We start from the raw sequence: 24721 nt of genomic DNA, 5'->3' as shown, positions 1-24721 counted from the left end.
TGAAATTACAACTTTAATTGACCAGTTAAAGATAGGTAAGGCTCCAGGGCCAGATAGAATTATTCCAGAAATTTTGAAAACTGACCCAGACTGGTGGGCCTCCCCCTTGGCCTCCCTTTTTACAATGATAAATAAAACGGGTCAGATGCTTAATGGTCCAATGCCATTATTGTTCCCATCTATAAGAAAGGACCACAACATAACACTTCCAACTATAGGCCAATAAGTTTACTTTTTGTAATAGGGAAATTATATGCCAAATTCTTACAACTAAAGGTCCTTAACTGGACCTCATCTTCTAAGATCCTTGGTCCTGAGCAAATAGGGTTCAGCCAGGGGAAATCACCTCTTGATCATTGTATTCTCCTCTCTCACTTGATAAATAAATATACAAAAAGAAGAAAGGCTAAGCTTTATGCTGCCTTTCTGGACTTTAAAGGGGCCTTTGACTCTGTTTTGAGGAACTTACTCTGGAGGAAACTTGATCATCTGCTTCCTGATAAGAGATTATTATTCCTTATGAGGAAATTGTATATGGCCACATCTTGTCAGATTAGATGCCCTCATTCTGGAAGACTTACACCAATGATTAATATAAATAAAGGGATTAAGCAGGGCTGTATTTTGGCCTCTTCCCTTTTCAATCTTTTTTTAAATGACTTTGCCCCTTTTCTTTCTTCAGTTGATAGACACAGCCCTAGACTTGGCTCTACGCATATATCTTTACTGCTGTACGCTGATGACACAGTCCTTGTGTCATCGACTCGTTTCGGGTTAAAGTGTTTACTTGATCACTGTTATGAATATTGTGCTGCCAACTACCTGGAGTTAAACTATGAGAAGTCCAAAGTAGTGGTCTTTTCCAACTCCTGGAAGTTTCATGACTGGAAAATCAATGGTCATTCCTTGGAACAGGTCAAGGTCTTTAAATATCTTGGTGTTCATTTTCAATACAACGCCTCTTGGGTATGTCACCGGAAAACAGCAATTAATACGGCCAAAGTAAATGCGGCAGCAATTTCCAAATTTTATTTTTCAGGCAGGGGTAACAAGTATATAGCAATTTCCAAATTTTATTTTTCAAAGCCTTTAATGCTAAAACAGGGACCCAGTTATTATATGGGGTCCCTATTTGGATCAATACAACTGGAAATCTCATAGAACAGCCTCAGTCCTATTTCCTGAGGAAAATCTTCGGGCTGCCAATGTGTGTCCCCTATGTGGCTTTGTGCCTGGAATGTGGCCAGAACATGCTGATAACTAAAGCATGGCTAATTACAATTAAGTATTGGCTTCGCCTTCTTTTCAATTCGGACCCTTCTAGTTACATCTATCAGCTTCTACTGGAATCCAAAATTAAATCCCTGGATATCACCTTAGATACCTTACTCCCGAATCTGAGGCTTCTTCAATTATAAGAGCCAATCTACTTTGTTCGGAGCTACATTCACTGTATAATGCCGCTAATAAAACCTGTTCACCCCTGTATTTTCGAATATCTCCTAAAGTCGGCCAAGCTGCCTCTTACCTGTACCAACTTCATACCCCCAAACTCCGTAGAGCCCTCTCTTTGGCGAGATTCAATGTATTACCTTCGGCCTTATTATCTGGCCGCTTTCAGGGTGTGCCCTTTTCTGACAGATGTTGTCCATGCACAAATGATATCGAAACGATTTCCCATGTCTTGTTGCAGTGCCCCTTCTACCATGCACTACGACTGAAATTTCTAAATTTTATTTTGGCTCAATTAGAAGAATATCCTGATTCCCTAAAGATCCTTATTCTTCTTGATAACCCAAACCTTGAGATAATGGAAACTGTTGCTAAATTTCTTCTTGGTGCCATTTCTATTTGCCCTTTATTTAATTGATGGGTATACTTACTTGGTAATTCCTTGTTTCTGTATTTTGCAAGTATTATTCTATGTTGTGGTTGTTGTTTTTTGTTGTACATGGGTTTGCAATAAAGGTAACTGGATTGATTCATTGACAATTGAAAAAGATGCAAATTAGACATCATATGCCTACAAGAGACCCATATAAAATACTCAGATCAAAAATATTTGGAAATTTTAGAGCGACATCTGCAACGCCTTTGAAGATTGGAGAGCAAACTATAAGAATTTTGAAAGATGTTCCATTTGAAATTCGTATGAAGCGGAAAGCTTATAAAGGACTGACCACATTCTTGCGAAACCATCAAATTAATTATAGATGGTTGATTTCAGAAGGATTTATCTTCAAATTTGAAGAGAAAAGAGAGAAGATTGACTCCATTTTCAAAGCTCAAGACTTCCTGAAGAGGCATGCCAGCTCAGAGGAAGAAGCAGAACTCGCAAAATGGGAGGTACTGAGCGGAGAAGAAGACAGCGGCTCGGAGAGGGAGGAAATGAAACCGGAAGAAGAAGGAGCAGTTAAAGGTCCATCTTATAACTTGAGAGATGTAAAAGGAAGAAACCCCAAGACTTGAAGATTTGTTCAGAGAGCGCATTAAAGGACTGTATTAACCCAAAAGGACACTACTAAAGCTACTAAAAAGTTTGTTATTTACAGGTCAAGATGAAGGACGATCAGTCAAACACAGAAGAAGCTGAAGAATTTATTGTTACTAATAAAAGACTAACTTACTAATTAAGATACCACTCACCACTTTTCTTAATCCCGCTGTATACCCTCCCCCTTTTCTGAAAATTTTAAAGCAATAAAATTCTCTCCTCTTTAGGAGAGTTAACTATAAAAAAATATTTGGAAATTTAAAAATTCGGAAAAGTATTTATCTCCTCAGATAAGGAAAATAAGAAGAGGTGTAGTGGCATATGTGAAAGAACACTTACACCCTGAGCTGTTATACAGTACAGAAGATGGCAGAATCTTGATGGTTTTTAAATACATTTCTATTGAAGAATGAAACATTTATAACAGAGACTAAAAAAGAATTTCAACTGTTTTTTGAGGGTCGAAGGCACGGGAAAGCCAAAGTTGGACAGGACGCATCTTCAACCTGGCATGATGGATGACAAAGACAGTAGCTGCAACATGCCCCAGAAGCCTCATAACAGAGCAAGCACATTGACGGGGAGAGGTCTGGAACTGGGAGACCAGAGTAAGTATGTTGGAGGCCCTCGAGTTTGGGAGAAACGCAGTCTCGAGGTTGGTATCGAGACGGGCACCCAGGAATTGAAGGGCCTGAAGAGGCTGTAGGGACGACTTGGTTAGGTTGACACAAAGCCCGAGGGCACAAAGGAGAGACAGGGTGGATTGGATGTCTTGGAGGAGCTGGTGTTGGGTGGAGGCAACAAGAAGCCAATTGTCTATATAGGGATATAGGCCAATCCCCCGACGATGGAGATCTGCAGCCACCGCAGCCATCAGCTTGGTAAAACCCTCAGTGCAGTGCAGAGTCCGAACAGAAGGCCCCGATATTGATAATGTGCATTGCCGACAGCGAAACACAGGAACCTTCGATGCTGTGGACGGATAGTGACATGAAAATATGCATCCAGGAGATCGACAGAGGCGAGCCATACCGCTCGGGGAATCAATGGGAGGATAGATTGTAGGGTGACCATTCGGAACTTGTGACATCGAATGTACCAATTGAGATCCCGGAGGTCCATAATGGCCCTGAAGCCGCCATCTCTCTTCAGTACGAGGAAATATTTTGAATAAAAGCCTAGGGTTAATTGCGCCTCCGGGACGACCTCGATGGCACCTTTGGCTAGAAGCGCAAAAATCTCGGAATCGAGGAGAGGATCCGGAGGGGTGACAACATAATGAAGTAGGTCGGGAGGCGAAACAAACTCTATGGCATACCCGACCAGTAAGATGGTAAGCACCCAGGCATCGGTTGAAATTTCTTCCCACTTTCGTAGAAAGGGGAAGAGTCGGGTTCGGCTGGGAGGGGTGTAAGATGGAGGAAGATGGCAGGCGATCAAAGCAGTCAAACAGACTGCTTGGGCTGCTGGAGTTTTTTAGGGGCCTGTTGGCGCACCCTATTAGGATAACGGGAGTCATAGGGCCTCTTTCTCCAATGGGAGGTGGGCACAGGAGATGGTTGACGTCTGGCATAATAAGGTTTCCACAGACGGTATCGACATCGAGGTGTTGATGTCGAGACACCGAGGTTGCAAGCCTGTTTCCGACTATCATTGACAGCCTTTAAGGCTTCATCAGTGGTAGAGTGGAAAAGACCACCATCGAAGGGGAGATTCCCAATCTGGAATTTCACATCAGGCCGTAAAGAGGTACCTCTTAGCCAAGCATGACGATGGAGACTGACGGAGGAGATAAGAACCTTCAAGGAGCAAGTGACAGCATGACGGACTGAATTAATTTGCTGTTTCGAGATCGTGCAAATTTCTGATAAAGCTCCTGACAACGTTGGTCTGTGTTCCTCTGGAACAAACTGTAAGACAGGACGGACCGCATTAGCCACATTAAAGGCATAGGCTGACAGATATGACAGGTAGGTGTCAATATGAAGATTCATAGAGGCAAAGGAATACAGTTTCCTCGCGATAACATCGATCTTGCGGCCTTCACGATCAGAAGGCGCCGAGTGGCGGGCAGAGAAGCAATCATGGAATTTGGCGGAGGCTGGCTGAAGAGAAACTTTCCTGAGCTCTCTTGGATCTTATATAGAGCTCGTATCGTTTAGCGACTGGAGGAATGGAATCGGGATGAACCCATGTCTCCTTAAGTGTGCAGAGGTGGACCAGCAATAGAGGCACGACCGTTGAAGGCAGGAGGTCAGCCTGAACAAGTTTATGAACGACATCAGTCACAGCCAGGGATTCAGTGGAACCCTGAGGGGCGGATGCCAACCTGGTTACAAGCTCCAGAAACACTTTAGGGCCTTCAATAGGTGAGATAGACCCCGAGGTTCGAAGGTCATCGTCGATGTGTGAAACATCGAGTTCGAGATCTGCCGAATCCGAGTTGTCAGAAATCGACATGGGAGAGGAAGAACTCCGCTGTTGAGTGAGATCAGCCGGTATCAAGTTATCAACAGGGGGATGAAGCCCAGGTTCTGAGAGAGAACACTTAGGGGCATCCGTAGGCCTTGAGAGGTTAGGAGGCTGGTCAGGGCCACAGAACGGGCCGAAGTCACGGACTGAGATCGTCTCATGCGATCTAAATTGCGTGGGTGGTCATCACGTTCGAAATGACGAAGGCGATCATATCGGTGTCGACGAGGAGTAGGAGACCTCAGATAATAATACGGATAATAATCTGGTTGCTCTCGTTCATCAGACCAGTATTCGTCATCAGAAGGTGATCCCGAAGGAGAGGGTGATTGGCGATGAATAAGACACTTTCGATCATATCGAGATCGATGGCCAGCAGAAACCTCCCTGCCCTCCAAATGGTGGATCGGGGTACGGGAGTGTGGCGTCGGAGATCGAGAATCCCACTGACAAGACAAATCCGGAGACCTCATAGATTGACCCAGCGGAATAAGGCCAGAGGCTGAAGAGAGCGTAGGTGTCGGAGGCCGCAAAGTGGACTTGTTAGGTACAACAGACACAGCAGGGGTCGATGTCATTAAACCAGTAATGACCACTGGGTCAACAGCCGAAGTCGAAGCTGATGTCGAGGGCTTGACTTTCGATTTCGAGGAAGCCTTACACTCAGGCCGTGTAGATTTTAACTTTGGTGCCTTCGAAGAGGATTCTGATCTTTTAGAAACAGTCGAAGCCATGGCAGGACGCAAGGCTGCCTGTAAGAGCACAGCCCTAAGGCGAGTTTCCCTATTACGTCGAGCTTGTCTAGTAAAACTAGCACAATGAATACAGGTATCTACTCTATGGGATTCCCCGAGGCAAAACAGGCACAAATCGTGACCGTCGTTTGAGGGAAGTTTAGCTGGGCAATAAGGGCACAGTTTAAAAAACTTTGCTTTGCCCAAACGTTCTCTACCCCACTCACTATAAATGAAAAGGGGGGAGAGGTGAGAAAAGGAGGTTTTTTTATAAACAAGAAACGTTGAAGAGTGAAGACGGAAGGGAACGAAAGAGAGAAAAAAGAGAAATGTATACTTAGCTGAAGCAACAACGGAGCAACAAAAACGAGGTGTGAACACACAGGCGGTCGAAGAAGAACTGAGCGGGAGGCGGCTCTCTCCCCCGCTCCAGGCATGCGCAGTACGTGCCTGCTCCCCAGGGCGGGAAGAGAGCCCGCCAAAAGCTTTCTGAGGCAAAGTTCTAGAAGTTTCTCCGATCGAGGTCATGCGCAGGCGTCCAACCCATGTGTGGGACTGCACAGAGACCACGACGAAGATGTAAAGATTACTAAAGCAACTTCATGTAAAGAAAATATTTATAAAATGTTTTATAGATGGTATATCACTCCAGACAAATTAGCAAAGTTTTATCCTGCACTACCAAATGATTGTTGGAAGTGTCAAAAAATGTTGGTTCTTTTTTTCATATGTGGTGGACATGTGATAGAGTTAAAAATATTGGTCTTGGATTCATCAATTGCTACAAAAAATGTTAAAATGTACTATAAATTATATACCAGAGTTGTTCTTATTGAATATATTACCAGAAAATTGTAAAAAGCAAGATTCCTATCTTATTATACATGTAGTGACAGCCGCAAGAATATTATATGCCAAATACTGGAGGAAAAATGAGGTGCCTTCAAAAGAAGAAATTGTGAATAAATTACTTGAAACTGCAGAGATGGACAAACTAACTTTGATTCTGAGAGGACAAAACAAAAGAGACTTTGAGAATACATGGTCAAGGTTTTACAAATGGATGGAAGAGCATAATAAATAATATGGACCTACAATCGAAGCACAAGAAAATATGAACTATAACTTTCTTTTTAGTTATGAACAAAGCTCTAATCTAAAATACAAGGTGGAAAAAATAAAAAAAACATATAACCTGCTAATGTATGAGATATCTTAACAGACAATATAAGGTTGTAAATGGAACTCTCCCTTTTCTGTATGTATGTTTGTTTGCTGTTCCACTCTTTCACTAGGAGAGTTGAGAGCATTTACTCCATTTTTCTGCGCAGGATTCTTGGTGTTTCCAACTCAGTGTCGCTCTTTGCTCTTTACAAGGAGCTGGGTCTTCACTTGGTAGAATCTCAGGCTTGGATCATTACGATCAAATATTGGCTTCGGCTTCATTTTCGATCTCCCCCCGCTAGCCTAATGGCCCAACTCTTAACTGACCCTTATATATCAGAGTGGTCACAGGCCATAGTGGGGAAGGTGGGTACACTAGGTATTGACCTGGAACCCCTCTATAATTGTGGTGAGGTAGCAACCTTGCAGGTGATTAGGAGGAGAATTTGGGATATAGAGGCGCATATCATTAATGCCGGTAGTTTTGGAGTTTGCTCTCCTTACTCATTACCCCTCCTTCCTTCACATACCTCCATGGTACCGTATATTGCTAACCTGACAATCCCAGTTTTTAGGAGGGTTTTTATGCTTGCAAGGTTCAACCTTTTCCCTTCAGTAGTGGTCTCAGGTAGATAAAGGGGCGTCCCGTATAAGGATACACTTTGTAACTGTAATCTTGGGGAACACGATTCTATTACCCATATCCTTCTTCGATTTCCTAAATACTCAGTTATGCACAACAGTCTAATTCGCCCTCTTCTCCCTTTGCAGAGAGATTTTCTGGATGGGGATTTAAATTTTCTTCTAGCAGACAAGAGCCTGGCAATAACACTATCTGTCACTGAATTTCTGACCTACGTATGGAAGTCAAGAGTAATACTCTGTAAACCTTGTAAACCATGTTAGGATTGCTTTGTATCTTGGGATCGGGAATACTGGTCGATGTTGCTTTTGTACCTATCTTTTAAACTCTGTCCTTTGTTTGACTACTTATACTATGCCAATAAAGGTTTTCTGGTTCTGATGTAAAATAAAAATTGTTTATTAAAAAACCCCACTGGTTAGTACTTGGAGGGAGACCACCGAGGAAATCCAGGGATGCTACGCAGAGGCAGGCGATGCCAACCCCCCTCTCAACATCGCTGGCCTTGAAAAACCCAACAGGGCCGCTGTCAGTTGGCTTTGACTTGAGGGCACTTTCCACCAACCTTCCCAGATACGTATACAGCAGGGGAAGGGAGAGAAGAGAAGGAACAGTAGTTTACAAGAACTATGGAGCTGTATCCAAGAACTGGATTCCTACAGAATGACCTCGGAGACCAAATGACCAAAAAAGGCAGCAGGCCAACCTTATTGCAACCTAAAGTCAGTGAAAAGTTGGGCTACTGACCCTGGAAGCCACACAGTGCAGCCAGGCAACAACGGCTATATAGGCCAAGGGCCCCAAACAAATCTCAGCCTCAGTCCATCCCATCTCTAATACCACTATTGGCCTACAGGATGCTGTAGAGTTTACCATATCGCGAAGCACTCTGAAAACTTACAAATGCCATTAGTGCTATTAGAGATGGCCAGTTCCCCCTTGGTTCAAATCATAACTAAGTTGTCAACCATGCCGAAGGTATCTCCAAGCACGTTTTAAAAAGTTGCTTCCTCCACTCCCACCAAGACCCATTGCCAGAGGCTAGGATACTGTTTTGTAATTTACAGTTCTCAAAAGTTCTACCTAATTTCAGCAAATCAATGGAAGCTGTGGTGTGAAATGTGCAAACAGCTATTCCCCTTCAGCAGCCAGCCACACATCCACTCATGAGACATATTTTGTAAACTTTAGTTTTATAAATTACTAGGAGGAAGGCCCATTGCAGGCAGGAAAGCAACAGGGTGGATGGCGCAGTCCCTCCCCCAGCGGCACGAGTCCCCCTCCGGCGAAGATGGGCAGGGTCCCTCCGTCACCTGGCGCTTGGGGAGGTTGAGCAAGCCAGCGCAGACAGGGAAGGGGATGCGGCGTATACCGGCGGTCGCCGGGGCTGAGAAGGAAGGGGACGGGTGTCAACCACCTCCCCTTCCAGTAGCTCGCTCGGTCCCCCCGTTGCTGCGGGAGAGCGAGGAAGCTGGGGCAGAGAAGGGAGGGAAGGGGGTTTAAACCGCCTCCACTTCCAGCAGCTCGCTGCCTCCCCCCGGTGGCCGGGGCGCACCGGCAGGCCAGCGAGGGCGGTGGAGGGAAGGCTGGCCTCCCCGAAGAACTGCCCGCCATGTCCCCAGGCCAGGCCGCGGTGGCCCCGGGAAGCACAGCGTGGCCTCCCCCCCATCCCGAGGTGAAGCCCCATCTCCCTGCCAACCGGGTGCCGCCTGTCAGACCCATCCCCAGTTTGCGAGGATCTGGCCAGCCTCATCCCTCCTCTGCACCCCCACAGCCAATGGGATGCCAGGAGTCCTGAGCAGCAGCTGGGGGCCCAATGGCTGAGGGAGCACATTTTTCCTCGCCATCCCATAGGCTAAGGGCCACCCCAAAACAGAATTATTATAAGGAGAGATTGTAACAAATATCACAGCACAAGTTAAGTGTCTCTGAATTGGACACTACAAATTATAATAAATGTGCTTAGCATTTATATAGCCCTGTCAGATGTTCAAAATGCTTTGGACACACTAAACGGTTGTAGCCCTTGTAAGGTAGGCCGGAACCATGACCCCTGCATTGCAGAGAGAATGGGTTGCCCAACGTCAAGCAAGTCTGCAGCAGAGGAGAAGTCTGAACCAGCTACTTTGCAGAGCATGGCTCATTTTCTCAGACACTGTGTTACACACCAGCTCTGGCTGTCAAATTATGACCATCAGAGCAGATTAACAGATTAGTCTATCAATTTGGAGGAGTCCAAGCAGGGTAAGAACTTCAGGGCAAAGGGAGCACAGCTCACAGTGCAGTTGAGCATGGTGAGCTACGAAAATGGCTGTTGTGAGCCCTTAATTTTGGAACTTCATCAGAAGATTACCACTACACTTTGTAACACCTCGGCGGTCAAGTATTTGGGACATCTCTAGCTCTGGAGGGAGGGGTTTATCACAGCATTAGATAAAGCCTTGTTCCACCCAGAAGCCTTTCTAGCTGTTCACTGTACCAACCCCCCTGCCTCCACAATACTTTACTGAGCTAGGATCAAGTTGATTTCAGATTATCAGAATTCAACAGCAAACTGTAGACGGTTCTCTTGCTCGGGATATTTATAGGGACAAAACCAACACAAAATGTGTACAAGCACGCACCTAAAATGTGAGACCGCTCTCGTTTAAATTGCCAGATTTTGGGGGAGGGGGGAATGACTCGCTTATGATGATGATTGCGGCAGAGAGAAGAGCAAGCAGGACGATTTGGCAGGATAACCCGGGCAATGCCTTTTTGGGGTTCCTTCCAGAATTCACTTCTCCTTACCCTTTCTTTTAAAAAAGGATCTCTGTTCAAAGAAAAAGGATCTCTGTTCTGTACATATCTCTGTTCTTGTACAGTTCCGCAGGGCCTGCAAGACGGAGCTCTTCCGCCAGGCTTTTGAGTAGGAGCCGCCACCACCACTATACCACCATCGTGACTCGACCCTATCATCTACCCTGTTTCTGGGAGGGGGGTAGATGTCGCCCGGATGAGGAACATCACCCCTGGCGCTCACACTATTATAACACCAGCCGCCAATGAGGGATATCGTGCATCTTGGGAAATTTAGTGAACTGTAGAGCACCATTTTAGCTTGTACGTATTAATGTTTTAATGTATTTTATATTTTATTCTGGCGTTGCCGCTTGTTCGCCGCCCTGGGCCGCTTGGGTAGGGCGGGATATAAATCCCAAGTAAATAAAAAATAAATAAATAAATATTCTCACATGTGCCTTAGAAGCAGACAACTATCTAAACCATCAGAGGCTGAAGTATCTCAAGGACAGCATCTTTCTATATGATAGTCCCACATCACTCACAGAGCCCTCTTTTATCTGAAGCACGGCTGGAGGCCATGAGGAGCAGGGCCCTTTCTGTAGTGGTTCCACGCTGAGGAATTCTCTCCCCAGAGAGGCACATGGGATTAATAGCTTCCAGGGTAGAATGACCATCGCGTTCTGGGAAAATGACTGTTCTCCAGAAATTAGTTTGGACCCTTCCAGGATGACTGGCCTGCAGGGTGAAGGTGATGTCAGGTAAAGTCTTTACCTGTATCTAGGGCATGAGCTTGGGCGGAATGAAGAGCAAACATGCTTAATGAAAGACCGCCTCCAGAAGCTAAGAGGCTGTGGCTATTTGCCTTCCCAGAATGTTCAGTGATAAGCAAGGCTTCTGGACGCTACAGCTCCTTCTTTTAAGAACATGGTAAAACCCTTTGTCAAACACCTTGACTAAAATGTGGTAGGGACATGGAGGAGGGGGGCAGATGATGTGGAGTCCAGTGGACTATCTATTTGACCAAGATGGTGCCAAATGTACTATGAAGCTAAGCTGTCTGCTGTGTAAACAGCTGTTTACTCCCCCCCATTCTGGTATCACTTGTTAGCAAGGCCAAGTGGGAGGACTACTTGCTCCCACTCCCTGCAGTGTGTGTGCGCGGGGGGGGGGATCCAGCAGCAAAGCTCTCCCTGTTAGCTCCCTGATATAGCTTCCAAACAACAGTATGGCTCACTGCATAGTTGGCATGACCACCTTTAAAAACTCACTTTTGGTTTTTAATAGCTGCTGTTTATTTGCATTATTTCTGCTCTATTTTGTTTTTAAAGGATAGGCTACCTCTAGTTTTCCAGGGTAAAAGCTATTCAGTGTACCAGTAATATTTATCACTGTTGGAATAATTCAAGGGGGGGGGAGAGTTTACTTTTACTCAGTTTACTCCCATGGATCCATCTGCTGCACTTCCTTCTAGTTCTTTTCTTTCTTTCTTTCAAGAACAAACACAAGACCAGAAAAAAGAACAAGGGGGAAACCCTCAAAATCCAGCAACTACACAGAATTTTTAAAAGAAAAAAATGTACATAAACTAGAGACAAAAATGTATCAACAGTGGTGGCAGACCTACAGGTAAGTTTCTACAAAAGGTTTCCAAATATCTAAAAATAACTCCATATGTAACTGTCATCTATATGCTGTTGACAAAGTTCTAAGGTCCTCAATCAGTTAATTTACAGGAGGTGGACCTTTACCTCTCCAATGTTGTAATACAAGTCTTTTAACTGTAGTAAGGGCACAGAGGGTCATTTTCATTGACCCATCAGTTAGCCTCTAAGAGATGGGCATATAGTTTAAAAGTACATAAGCATCCTCAAAAATCAATGAATATTATAATACAAAATTAATATGAGTAATAACTTCTTACTGGACCTGCCCAAAGGATATGTTTAAGGGACGTGCCCCGTGAGTTCAGGGACGTGCCCTGTGTCCTCTCCAATACACGAGTCAGGAGAAAGTGCCCTGCACCAGGGTAAACCAGCATCATTTGTGAAGAACAAATTTGCAGGATCTAACCCAGAGTGGAATAATGAAATTACATCATTGGCTTTCCTAACCTGCATGACCAAGCTCACTAATAAGCAACGTATTTTCATTATCCAATGAAGTTAATGCATTAAAAATACTCCACACCCAGTGCTGACTGGTCACATGACCACATCTTTTTTGACTGGACCAAAGGGCCATCCTAACAGGAGGCTCTCCATGAAAGCTGGATACGGCTAGTGGATCATCTGTGGGACAACTCAGCCTGAAACATTTTTTGCTTCCCAAGTCATTTGGAGGGGACTACTTATGTTTCCAGGCTAGCTGGACATTCTACCTGCATATGCCAGCTTGAGCTCCTTGGATGGGGGGTAAAGACAGGGTAAATAGGTGATGAATGAATGAGTGAATGCATACTGTGAAATGTTTTAACTTTTTGTTGTCATCTGCTCTGAGCCCGTTTGCCGGGAGGGTGGACTATAAGCCTAAATAAATATATGGGGTTTTAAAAATAAGATTTTATGTTTATGATTTCAAATTAGCCGTTGGATATTTCCATGTTTTACTAATTAGTGAACTGCTAGGAGGACTTTTGTTGGGCTAAGGCAGTGGGACACTGATGGTGGAAATAAATACCACCGAACCATCACACAGCACTTCTCTCTTTTCTCAGCTAAGTCATGGGAAGCTACACAGCTTAAAGGCAATTTGCAAGGGTCAGACTCCAGACTATTGCTCCACTTCGGCCCTCAGGCCATGTGCGCCTTCTCTCCTCTCTGCTACTGCTAGCAGCTGCTCAGCAAACACTTCAAATCCAGCTTATGTAACACAATCCACTTGCCACAAGATAAGCAAAAGGAGGAATGGGCAGAACGAGGCTGCTGAGGTTGAGGGGAAAGGAAATCAGCAAACCAACCTCCCCAATAGGCCAATTCTTTCAGAGGCACCATGAGCTTTGGTACTTGAAGACCCCAATTCTGACACCCTCCACCCCACACCACCGCCACCACCCAATTCGGCTACAGCAGTACCGTGCAGGCTTTCGATTTCCCATGTATGAGATCAGCTAAGCCACTTACCTGGTGCCCTTTGCAGGGCAAGGAAAGGCATGCAAACCAAGGTATAGCAGATTCAAAACTTGTTTCCTTTACAGCATAACAAGCTACTCAAATGATTGCCAATCATTTGGTCCCGTTCAAGCATTGTCAAATATCCCAGAGATTTCTCAGCCCTCACAGAAGGCAAAAACTGCAACGGGGAAGGCAAGGCAGCCACAAGCAGGCAGGCTAAGTGTTTCTTGCCGACTGATAACTTCTGTGGATTTGTAAACAACATTTTATAATGCAGCCAACCCTTTCATGATGACATGGGATGGGGTCAACAGCAATGTTCCCTCTAAGCTGTGGTGTTTTGTGAGCAAAAATTCTACTTTGTGAGCTACTGGCATTAAAGTTGTGAGTGAGGTATTTGGCTACTGCATACATTAGTTTGCTCTGGGGCCATTCTTCCCGAGCTAAGACAAAAATGTGTGAGCCGGAGGCTAAAAAACTGTGAGCTAGGTCACACTAACTCAGCTTAGAGGGAACACTGGTCAGCAGCCAGGGCTGGCAGGAAGCCTTTTAACTGCCCTCTACAGTGGCGGACATCTGACTTCACTTCTCTTACTGCTCGCCTGGTGAAAGAAAAGCAGGCTTCACTGAACAAGGATATTGGGTGTGTGTGTGTGGGGGAAACACACAAACACACCCAATAGCAGCCACACAGGGCAGAAGGTTTGCCACTATTTTTCTTTATGGAAAAATGCCCATCCTGCCTCATCAATGACAAGTAGGCCCAAAAGCCCCCAGAAGGCTCCAGACAAAGGTTCCTCCAGACCTCTCCCATACTGCCCAGCACAAACATCTCATGAGCCACCCACGGGCCCTGCCAGGACACGAAGGGTGGCCATTAAAAAAAAATCTAAGACACAGCCACATGGCTTTGCTGGCCCTCAGATGTTTGCCCCCCCCAACTCCCTCTCCCTACGTAGGCCTGACTACAAACACAACTACTAAAGGAGGCAGCACACGATAAGCTACTACAAGACGGACTGCAAGTGGGACCAGGAGAATGAGATTCAAACTCCAGTTTGCCTCATTCTGAACCGGAACGGAGAAGTTCTAAGGCTGGCCTGATCTCACCAGATCTCTGAAGCTAAGCGGCGACAGCCCTAGTTAGAACTTGGATGGGAGATCGCCGAGGACAGCCAGGGTTGCTACACAGAGGCAGGAAATGGCAACCCACCTCTCTTTGTCTCTTGCTTTGAAAACCGCCAGCCGTGGGTTGACCGCACCTTCCATCACCAAGAGGTTCTACTGATGGCAACGGTCAGCAACATATGCTCTTGAAGCAGACGGATGAAGAACAGCAACATATCAAGCGTTCTTGGCACATGCTAAGATTTCAGGCTTGGATTTCATAGATTGTTTCTGCTGACAAAGAGGACAGCACCCCCCACCCCCACATAGCATTCCAGGGGGTATTTGGGGCCGCAGGGCAAGGAAGGCATGTTGTGCTGACTGAAACACCTTCCACCAGTGGAAATGTTTCAGAAGATCCAACCCAAAGCCAAGATGTCAACAGTTTTTTGCACCTTTAACATTTTCCCCTTTTACATTTGAACAATGTGAGGGAAGTAAATTGGACCAAGCTGTCATATCTTAAAATATTTAAAAGTACTCCAGTAAAAATAAAGTCTTCAAATCAAAGACTTGACATGCTTGAATATTTTTTTTGTTTAAATCATGTTATTTACAGCCCGCTTTTCTCACAGGGACTCAAGGCGGATTACACCGAAGGAGTCAGTACAATGTCCAAATTGGGGGATTCAGTAACCAATGCATTAGGACCGTAGAAGTCTGGAACAACCAGAAAGAACTGAAGCAGAGCAGAAGTTTTCACATGACACATTAAGCAGTACAGAAATTACATAACTGGATCCTACTCACAATAAGGGGAACACAGCAGTCCTCAGTCATTTATCCAAGCACATTTGCAAGACCATTTTGTACAGGGCAACCCTCTTACCTGTACAGAAAAGCCCTCTTGGCAGAGCTCAGTTTTGCACCGTTTGGGGAAGGCCCAGAGGGTGGGCGCTTCCCTGACATCCTCAGGCAGGCCATTCCACAAGGTGGGAGCCAGAACAGAAACCATTTAGGCTACATTAAATGTGCTTTGCTTGGCTCCACCACCCCATCAAACATTCTATTCAATTCATTTTATCTATTTAAAAACACTCTTTATACCATATGAAAAATTAACTAGGTGAACTTTAAACATTTTGTTGACTCATCATGATTCAAATAAGCATGCGAAACAAGTCCCTAAACAATTACAGGCATTGCAAATGGGCTCATGTAAGAAATCCCCATATCGATGCCAAGCAGGTGGCATCCAGGAGTCAGGACTGCCACCAAACCCCCTGGGGCATGCCACGCAATCTCGCATGAGCCTTTAAATATTTTGCAAGGGACTGGGCTATAAATTACGCAACTTTTTAAAACTTTGCATGATTTTGTGTTTGCAAATGAATGCTTTCTTGAACGTCTGACAGTATTTTACTGAACAACTCACAATTCTATTTAAATCAGCCTACTGGCAGCTGTGGGAAAATAATCTGGAAGGGACAACCAGGATTTTCATGAGGGGGTGTCTCTTAACCCTGGTACAGTGATCATTTCTCTACTCAAAATTGTGCCTCACAAGCCTACCTGTGTCTTGGTAGCCACATCTTCATCATAAGAGGCATTACGATAACCCTGATTATCAGATGCCTGTAGGAGGATGAGCTTTCTAATCTTGAGGGAAAACTTGCTGCTTTCACTGTTGGAAATGAGACCCTGGACCAGAAGAAGCCTTGGCTTGTTCCAGCATCTAGCTCTCATGACAGCACATAGTGGAGGTTCAGTTTGCTGGCATGCCGTGCTAGATGCTAATGAGGCTTCCATGCCTTAGTTAGAAACTGACAACTTAGCAAGCATCTAGCAGGTCCCATTCCCTCACCCCCTGCTGCCCAAATGTGGCTTTTCCCACACTCCATTCTACCTAACCTTCCAATGGTCAAGCCAAAGACTAACTCTTTTTTTCGGCAAACCAGGAAATGTGCCTGTTTTTAAGTTACCCACAGGTGATTGGCAACACACTTTTCTCAGTAATACAAGTGGCAGGACAAAACAATTTGGGGAAGTGAATGCAATCTGCTTTTTGTTCATGCTTACTGAGCACACTTGTTATGTCACTGTAGAGTGGATACCTCACACACACCTGATACAGCTTTCAGCATCCTTTACAAATGGTTTGTACTAGCACCAAATATGGATGGCCATCTGAACATGCATCATGTGGAGAGCAACACTGTGTGCATACACGGAATTGATGCTGGTACATTCCCATACGCATCCACAGCACTTTCCCTAGCAAGCAACACACGCACGGAAGCCTGGATGAATGAAAAGACCTCCTCGGCTGGCTAAGGGGAACTCTTGTCTTAATAGGAGAGTAGAGATGACAAACACGCTGTGATTATGACCACCATATTTGTACAATGGCTAATTCAGACACTGGCGTTTTAAATGTGGGTAAATGTACTGTGTGAAGTTGTAACATGAGGGTCTGAGCCCCCAAATTCAAAGCGACACAAAGGCTGCGCTCACACACTAAATAATCCACTTTCAACCAATGCTCCCTCTAAGCTGTGGAGTCTTCTGAGCAAAAATTCTACTTTGTGAGTTACTGGCATTAAAGTTGTGAGCGAGTGATTTGGCTACTGCATAAATTAGTTTCCTCTGGAGCCATCCTTCCTGAGCTAAGGCAAAAATGTGTGAGTCAGAGGCTAAAAAACTGAAGACTGAACGCCGAAGAATAGATGCTTTTGAATTATGGTGCTGGAGAAGACTCTTGAGAGTCCCCTGGACTGCAAGGACATCAAAATCAGTCAATCCTAAAGGAAATCAACCATGACTGTTCCCAGGAAGGCCAGATACTGAAGCTTAAATACTCTGGCCACCAAATGAGAAGGGAGCACTCACTGGAGAAGACCCTGATGCTGGGAATGATTGACGGTCAAAGAAAAAGGGGACGGCAAAGGATGAGATGGTTAGACAGTGTTGTCGAGGCAACGAACCTTAAATTAAGCAAACTCCAGAGCACGACGGAAGACAGGAGGGCCTGGCATGAAGTGGTCCATGGACAGAGTACTGGCCCATGGACAGCATTATGTAGTAAAGGAGAAGCCCTCAAGAGTACACTTTGGATTGATGTTACTTGCAAAAACTAATGCAGCCTCCTAAGTTTGGAAGGCTATGCTTTAGCTGACAATACTTTCTCCTGCTTAACGGAAGAGACTACAACTAACATGCTGCTATTAGAGACAGCACTATACACCTAACAACAATAACAGGCTTAGAGACCAGGCATACAGTGCAAAGGAATCAAGTAATGTTATCGTTATAATCTCCAGTGCGGAAGCTGATACCAGATTTTATAGAACAAGAAACTTTATATGCATGAAGATCCACATTTTGCAACTTTTAGAAACCGTCTGAGAGCCCTGCTAAGTGAATGAGGCAGTCCTCTAACCCCGCCCAAGACTGACACAGCTAAATGCCAGCAGCAAGCAGCCAGCTCATATCACAGACCAAACCATGTAGTCAGAAATCTGTTTCTCTACATAATTCAGAGAATTTATATGCTGCCTCTCCATGGCCCTGCTCAGGAAGGCTACAGCAGCAACTGATTCTGAAAGGAGCTCCTGAGCCAGAGAATCCTACTCCAGTCTCTCCTCAGAGCCACCTATCCTGCAGCCACACCTGAAGCTTTCTTCACACAACAGAGGCAAACATTCAAAGCTGATGCAACTTCCTTTTCCCCTTTCGACTGCAGGAAGTAGAATTCAGATACTGTCAGGGACACAGAGAGAATAGTCTGAAAAGGGACTACAACAGGGTTCCCCAAGTGACACTGTCATCTGTTAAAAACACAAGGAGGAGCCATGGACCAGTAGGCTGAGCATCTGCATTGTACGAAAAAGGTCCAAAGTTCAACCCACAGCATCTCCCAATTAAAGGACCAGGTTGTAGGCGGTGACATGGATTTTGCAGGAAAATTTGAAACAAGAAATTTTCCAATTCAAATTTAAATATTTAAACAATGTCAGCTACATTTAAATAACGTTAGAGAAAGAAGGCTACCACACCATGTGTCAGCACTGAGGTTTGTCCTTGTTAAACATCCCGCATTCAGCCCATCTAACATGAAGTTTCTGCAGCACACCTACAGATAAGCAGACTCTCTTTACACATGAGGGGATGAAAATCTTCCATTTTGGAAAAAGTTTCACATTACTGGTAGTAGGTGACGTGAAAGACTTCTGCCTGAAACCCTGGATAGATGCTGCCCTGCAGAGCAAAAAACACTAACCCTGACAGACCAACTGTGTTGAAACCAACTGCTATTACAGTCAGATGGAGGCTTCTGACTACATGGAAGCTTGGTTTGGAAAAAGTCTCAAGATATCCAAAACCAGAGTGAGGCAAAAAAATGCCACAATCTACAGTAACTAGCAAGAAGCTGGCTAAGCTGACAGATCCACTAGAATTTTTTATCACTCATCAGGATGGCTTGGTCCACTGAACTACGGAAAAATGACTCTTCAGCTTTAGAGACTAGCTCCATCCCAGTTTACAACTTGGAAGATGACTAAGAAGCCAAATTACATTTCTTTTATGGGCGAGCAGAATCTACACAAGCACTCTCACAGATCGGGAGATGTCAGCCATTATTACGGCACACCACAACGGTAATCATTCCAATCTCACAAAATATGTCTCGTCTTCTTACAGCAAGTTCATTCACGTGTTCTTCCCTCCAGCAGAAAGGGATCCCCAAAGCAACACATCAGGGTAACTGGCGAGGACAAGCGTGCAAAAGAGCAAGAGAAAACTCCCAGGTTTTTCACAGGAATTTCCTGTGGACGCTTCAAACAGGGGCACAGAATTTCCAGCAGGCAAAAAGACCATGCAAAGAGAGGGTGGGAGATGATGCATCATTCCTGTGAGAATTACAACACTGCAAAAGGAGAAAAACTTCAAGGAGGGCAGAGTGTTGCCTGCACTCTCTGTAGCCACATTCCACTAAAGGCAATGCTCTCCCTCTGCAGGAAGAAGCCTTCTGCTGATATCAGTCACTTGTAGAAGGCTTCTTGCACCGGAGGAAAGCTCCACCATTAGTGAACAGATCGCCAGACCACTGCATTCCCATCTAAAACAAGAATTACTGTAAAAAGGGCAATGGTCCCACCACAGGAAATGGAAGCCTCAACTTTCTCAGACAGGATTGTTTTAGCAAGATTTGAGGAGATGGAAAATTCTTATTTCCCCCAAAATTACTGAGAGGGAATTGACGTTCAACATTATCTGCAAATGCAATCATGCTGTATTTGTGCAGGGCTTTGGAGTATTTCAGTAACGGACTAATCAGTCACCGTTATCAGAACCTCATAAGAAAAGGAAGTTATAATTGTTCTTACACTGGGGGGAGGGGTTTTTTTTCCACGTCTGGTCCAGGCTAGCCCAACCTCCTCAGATCTCAGAAGCTAAGCATGGTCAGTCCGGGTTAGTACTTAGATTGAAGACCAACAAGGAAGTCCAGGACTGCTGCACATAAGCAGGCAATGGCAAACCACCTCTGAACATCTCTCACCTGTGACTTGATGGCACTTTCCACCACCATACTGGGGGAGCGGGAGGTGCAGAACTCAAGAGCAGCCAATCCAGGGTCCCCAGTACGGTGCCTGCGGGTGCCATGGTGTACACCAACACCTTTCCTGGCACCAGCCAAGTAGTTTTACAAAAGAAGTGGAACCTGGGGGGTTTGCCCAGCAAGGCCCCCGATTGGCCACTGAAGATTTGACTGGCAGTGCAGATGAGCAAAAATGTTGCTTTGGCAGCAGCTGCCCTCACAGCACAAGGATCTCTGTGGATGAAGGTAAGTCACAGCTGCTAGTGTGTGTCTGGATCTGCCATTCTGTGGCGGTGTCAGAATTCCAAAGGTGTTCACAGGCTCAAAAAGATTGGGAACCCATTAACTAATCTGAGGCCACTTAATGAGACCATGGCTGAAGCAGGATTTGAACCCAAGAGCACCTTTTTCACAGCTTTCTCTTGGTTTTAGTTTGGAAGACTGACATAAACCAGGAACAGACAACCCCCAGCAACTAGGTTGACCAGCACCGTACCAGAGAACTGGCAGGTACAGCTTGTAAGCGCCAGCACCTTCCAGAGCAGGGCAGCTTCCCTCTGAGGTCAGATGTTGCTTTTGTCCAGCATCTGGTCCAAAAAGGGTGCCTATTCCCATCACACAGTGTCACAGGGTGCACAAAGATTTCCTTACTTTCTTCTCCCTTCCCAAGCAAGCAGAGAAAACTCCTAAGGGAAACAAGGCTGTGGCTCAGAGACAGAGCACCAAGGTTTAATCCCTGGCACCCCCTGTTAAAAGGTCTAACATTACATGGGTTTGCCTTACGCATTGTCTATCACAGTCAGTACTGTTTACTCTGACAGGCACTGACTCTCTAGGATCTTAGGTGAGCCTTCCCTATTCATATATCAGCTATTAGAAAAGATCAATATATTAAGCAATGGAGAAATGCTTTCAGATTAGGCACACTGTACCAGATAGGCCCAGCCTCTCCAATTAAATGGGGTCAAGCGGCAGGTGTTAAGAAGCTGCAGCCAGTTGGCACATATCATTCTGAGCTAGGTGGACCAACGGTCTGAACTCTATATTAGGCAGACAGTTACTAGGAGTTCAGTGGTACAGATCTTGCAATACCAGATGTTGTGCATATAGGTCTGAGGTTTACCCTGCGGCATCTCCACCTAAATTCATTATGCAGCAAGAATCAGAATTCTCAGAGAGCAGAAAGTACTAGATGAAACAGACCAGTCACTCGATTCAATATAAGCCAAACCCATGGATGACCAGTAAAAGCACTTGCTACATGTGCAGGAGATGAAAGCTTTGGTTTCTAGAACACCACTGCAAAAGATGCCAGGAAAGACCTTTTAATACCCGAGAGCTGATGCCAGCCAGAATAAACAATTCCACTCTAAATACTTAAAATAAATCCAATAAGGGTGTCCAAAGTAAAGGCAACCTTGACATTTACACACAAGCACTTTCATTAGTCAAAATGCTCGGGGTGTAACACAGAGCCGGCACAGCGCAATGGTTACAGTGTTGGACAAGGATCTGGGAGACCCAGATTCAAACCCCCACGCTGCCATAGAAGCTTGCTGGATGACCTTGTGCCAGTTACAGGACTTCAATTCGATCTACATTGCAGGGTTGTTGCAGTGAGGCTAAAAGGCCAAGTCCACCATCCTCTGCTCCTGGAAGAGTCAGAAGTATTAACAAAAAAAAACACATGCTAGATAAATATCGTATTATTTTGCTGTGCAGAGTTATGGCAGCGCATTCTTATAAAGAGGAAGCCCAAGAGGCAGCGGCTGCAAAAGGCCAAGAGGAGAGTTTGTGGCACAGACGAGAGAGCCCAGGGCTCGTCCTCCTGTCCCTAAAGAAACTCATTCGGGGGTGGGGAACAGGCCGAAGCCATCTTCCCCTCTCTCAGGGTTTAAACCACAGAAGGGGCGAGGGAATCAGGCCGCGTCCCGCCTTGGCCTCTCGCAGCCCCCGAGCCGGGCTACCCGAGGGAGGCGGCCCAGCCTGGCCTGACATCCCCGCCCCCTCCCAGGCCTCGCGGCCTCCTCCTCACCTGGCGGACGCGGTGCAGCGCGTCGGCGAAGCCTTCGGCCTTGATCCCCCCCACGGGCGCCGCGTTCGGGCCCTGCGCCAGCTCCGCCATGACACGCGCCGCCGCCGCTTCTCCTTCCTCCCGCCGCCGTCCGTCACTCTCTCCCTCCGTCCTGCGCCCAGGGGCTCAAGCGCTCTCGCTCTCTCTCCGCCTGGGGACCCGTACCCGGAAAAGGAAATTCCTCCCTCGCTTCCGGCGGAAAAAGGAAGCGGAGGAGCAAACGGGGGAAGGAGGGGCGTGGAGAGGCCTCCAAGGCAAGGGATAGAGGACTTTCAGCTTGACGTCAGCGCCAGGCCAGAACGAGGCCGGCGGCGCACGTCGCCGTCGCCGGAGGACGGGAGGCTCGCGCGGTCACGTGGCCAGGACGGCTCCGCGTGGCTCCCCAAGACGGCCAAGGGGGCGGGGCGTGACGGGGGGAAGCGCCTTGGCAGGCTGGGCCGTCAGTGCGGCTGCGCAGGGCGGCGGGGCTCGGAGGTAGCGCGGGATGAGCGGCGTCAACGGAGGTTGCGGCTTTGAATATTTGAAATCGAGGCGTTCAACTGCCAGAGCTTGGTATTAATGGCGGAAACGAAAATTAAAGCTCGGGGTTTGTTCTGCTCCGGCAGGGCGAGACGGCTGCCCGCCTGAAGCGTCGGGTTGCCAGGTCTCGGTCGGGAAATACCTGGAGGCTTTGGGGGCGGGGTTTGGGGAGGGGAGGGGCTTCAGCAGTGCCACCATAAGTCATGTCGGCAGTGTGGTTACATCACTTCCAGGTGATATCATCGCACTGCATTTGGGGGGCATTTGTGGGCAGGGAGGAGCCCACAAAAACAGGGGGACCCCTACCCGGACCAGGGGGCTGGCAACCCTGCCCCCTGCAACAGCCATTTTGTGGTTGTGCCCCCCGTGCTGACTCAGAATTCTAAAGTGCTCACAAGCTCAAAAACATTGGGGGGCCCTTGGTTTAAACCTTTCACTAACACCAGTTTCCTGACCTGAAGTAGCCTTGGTGAGGAGCCTTTTTGCCTCTGTGTGAACCAGGGGTCCCCAGCATGGTGCCTGTGGGGGCCATGGTCCCTGCTAACACTTTTTCTGGCGTCTGCCAAGTGCTTTCAGGAAGTAGGTGGGCGTAGAGTTGCCAGGTCCCCCCTGGCTACAAGCAAGGGATGGTGGGCTAGGGCTGCCAGAACCAGGTTAGGAAAACTCCTGGAGATTTGGGGATGGAGCGTGGGGAGGACAGGGACCTCAGCAAAGTGCAAAGCCACCCTCTAAAACAGCCATTTTTTCTTCAGGGGAATTGATCTCTGTAGTCTGGAGATGAGCTGTAATTCCAGGGGATCCCCAGGCCCCACCTGGAGGCTGGCATCCCTAGTGGGATTAGGCGGGACTTTTGTCCAGCAAGACTTCTGATTGACTATTGGAGATTGGCTATGCAAATTTTAAAAATTTTACTTTAGCAACAGCCACCACCATAGCACAAGGCTCTTCACTGTGTGATTGGAGGTTAGCTGCAGTGGACATTTTGTGGCTGGCTGTGCTTCCTATGTGGCTGCACCCACCACCCTGTATCAAAAGAATTTCAGAGCTGCCAGCAGGCTCAAAAAGCCTTGGAATTCAGGCACGTGAGGCCTGGCCCCTGCTGGCCAAAAGCATTTAAAGATCCCAGTGGAGCTGCACGTGCCTAAATTCCAAACAGCGAATCCCCACTTGGAGTTCAGGCATGTGGCTGCAGCCGCTCCCCTCCCTCCACTCCTGCAAGATTTAAAGGGCCCTCCAGCTGATTGGTGGGCCACCTGCTACCCTCCGATCAGCTGGCGGGCCCTTTTATTATCTTTGGAGAGAAGGGAAGGGTGGCTGTGGGTGGTCATCAGGCCCCTAGCCAGGATTTTGTGACTTGTAGGGCAAATTATTTTCTGGTAGGGCTGAAGTTCTCAGTGCAGAAAGCAATTTAGACACCAGAAAGCTGTTACCAGGATAGAGCTCTAACTTGCAAGCTGTCAACCACTTTAGATGACAGTTCTCAGCTGCTGCAAGTTAATCACTTCTGCCAGCCTAAGCAGCAATTCTGATAACAAGCCAGCAGGTGGGGGTGATGACTTCTAGAGTCAAGAAAGCTAATACTTAGCCAGCAAAACTCTCTTAAAGGAGGCCAGTTTCTTGACACAGAGTTAGAAGAGATCCTAGAGGTCACCTACTCCAACCCCCTTGCTCAGGTTGGGAATTAGTCAACCACAGCACCTCACTCTGCTTAAAGGAGCACACGTCTTTTAAAAAATGTTTTAAATAATTGAAAAAAGCATTTACAGGATAAATTCTCGTGGGGGTATGTCTTTAAGAAAGGGGGTGGAATCCCCAAAAACCCCACCTTAGCTATGGACCTGGTGGTCATGCTTGGGGGCAGGGCTTCCCCCACTGGCCAGCTGGCCGGTGGCAGGCTAAAGCCCTGAAAATCAGGGGAACCCCCATGGGGACCAGGGGTCTGGCAACCCTACATGGCATGTTAGGTTCAGCAACAAAATGGCTGCCACAAAAATGGCCGCTGCAGGAGGCAGAGCCAGCCA

At 46.5% G+C, this 24721-nt stretch overlaps 1 protein-coding gene across 4 annotated transcripts in view; it reads right to left on the bottom strand.

Annotated features, from left to right (window-relative positions):
- Positions 1-22337, bottom strand: part of FUBP3 (far upstream element (FUSE) binding protein 3) — a 98457-nt gene extending 76120 nt beyond the window's left edge. For all 4 annotated transcript variants that reach the window (XM_015411510.1, XM_015411519.1, XM_015411524.1 and 1 more), the window contains exon 1: positions 22143-22337. In XM_015411510.1, coding sequence (XP_015266996.1) covers positions 22143-22232 — 90 coding nt within the window. In that variant the 5' untranslated portion in view covers positions 22233-22337. The remainder of the gene's footprint in view (positions 1-22142) is intronic.
- Between the last annotated feature and the right edge of the window lie 2384 nt (positions 22338-24721).

The sequence above is a fragment of the Gekko japonicus genome, unplaced genomic scaffold, assembly GCF_001447785.1.
Source record: "Gekko japonicus isolate JY-2015 unplaced genomic scaffold, Gekko_japonicus_V1.1 scaffold463, whole genome shotgun sequence".
Lineage (NCBI taxonomy): Eukaryota > Metazoa > Chordata > Lepidosauria > Squamata > Gekkonidae > Gekko > Gekko japonicus.
Note: the sequence above shows the minus strand (reverse complement) of the source record. Positions and strands in the feature narration are given on the sequence as shown.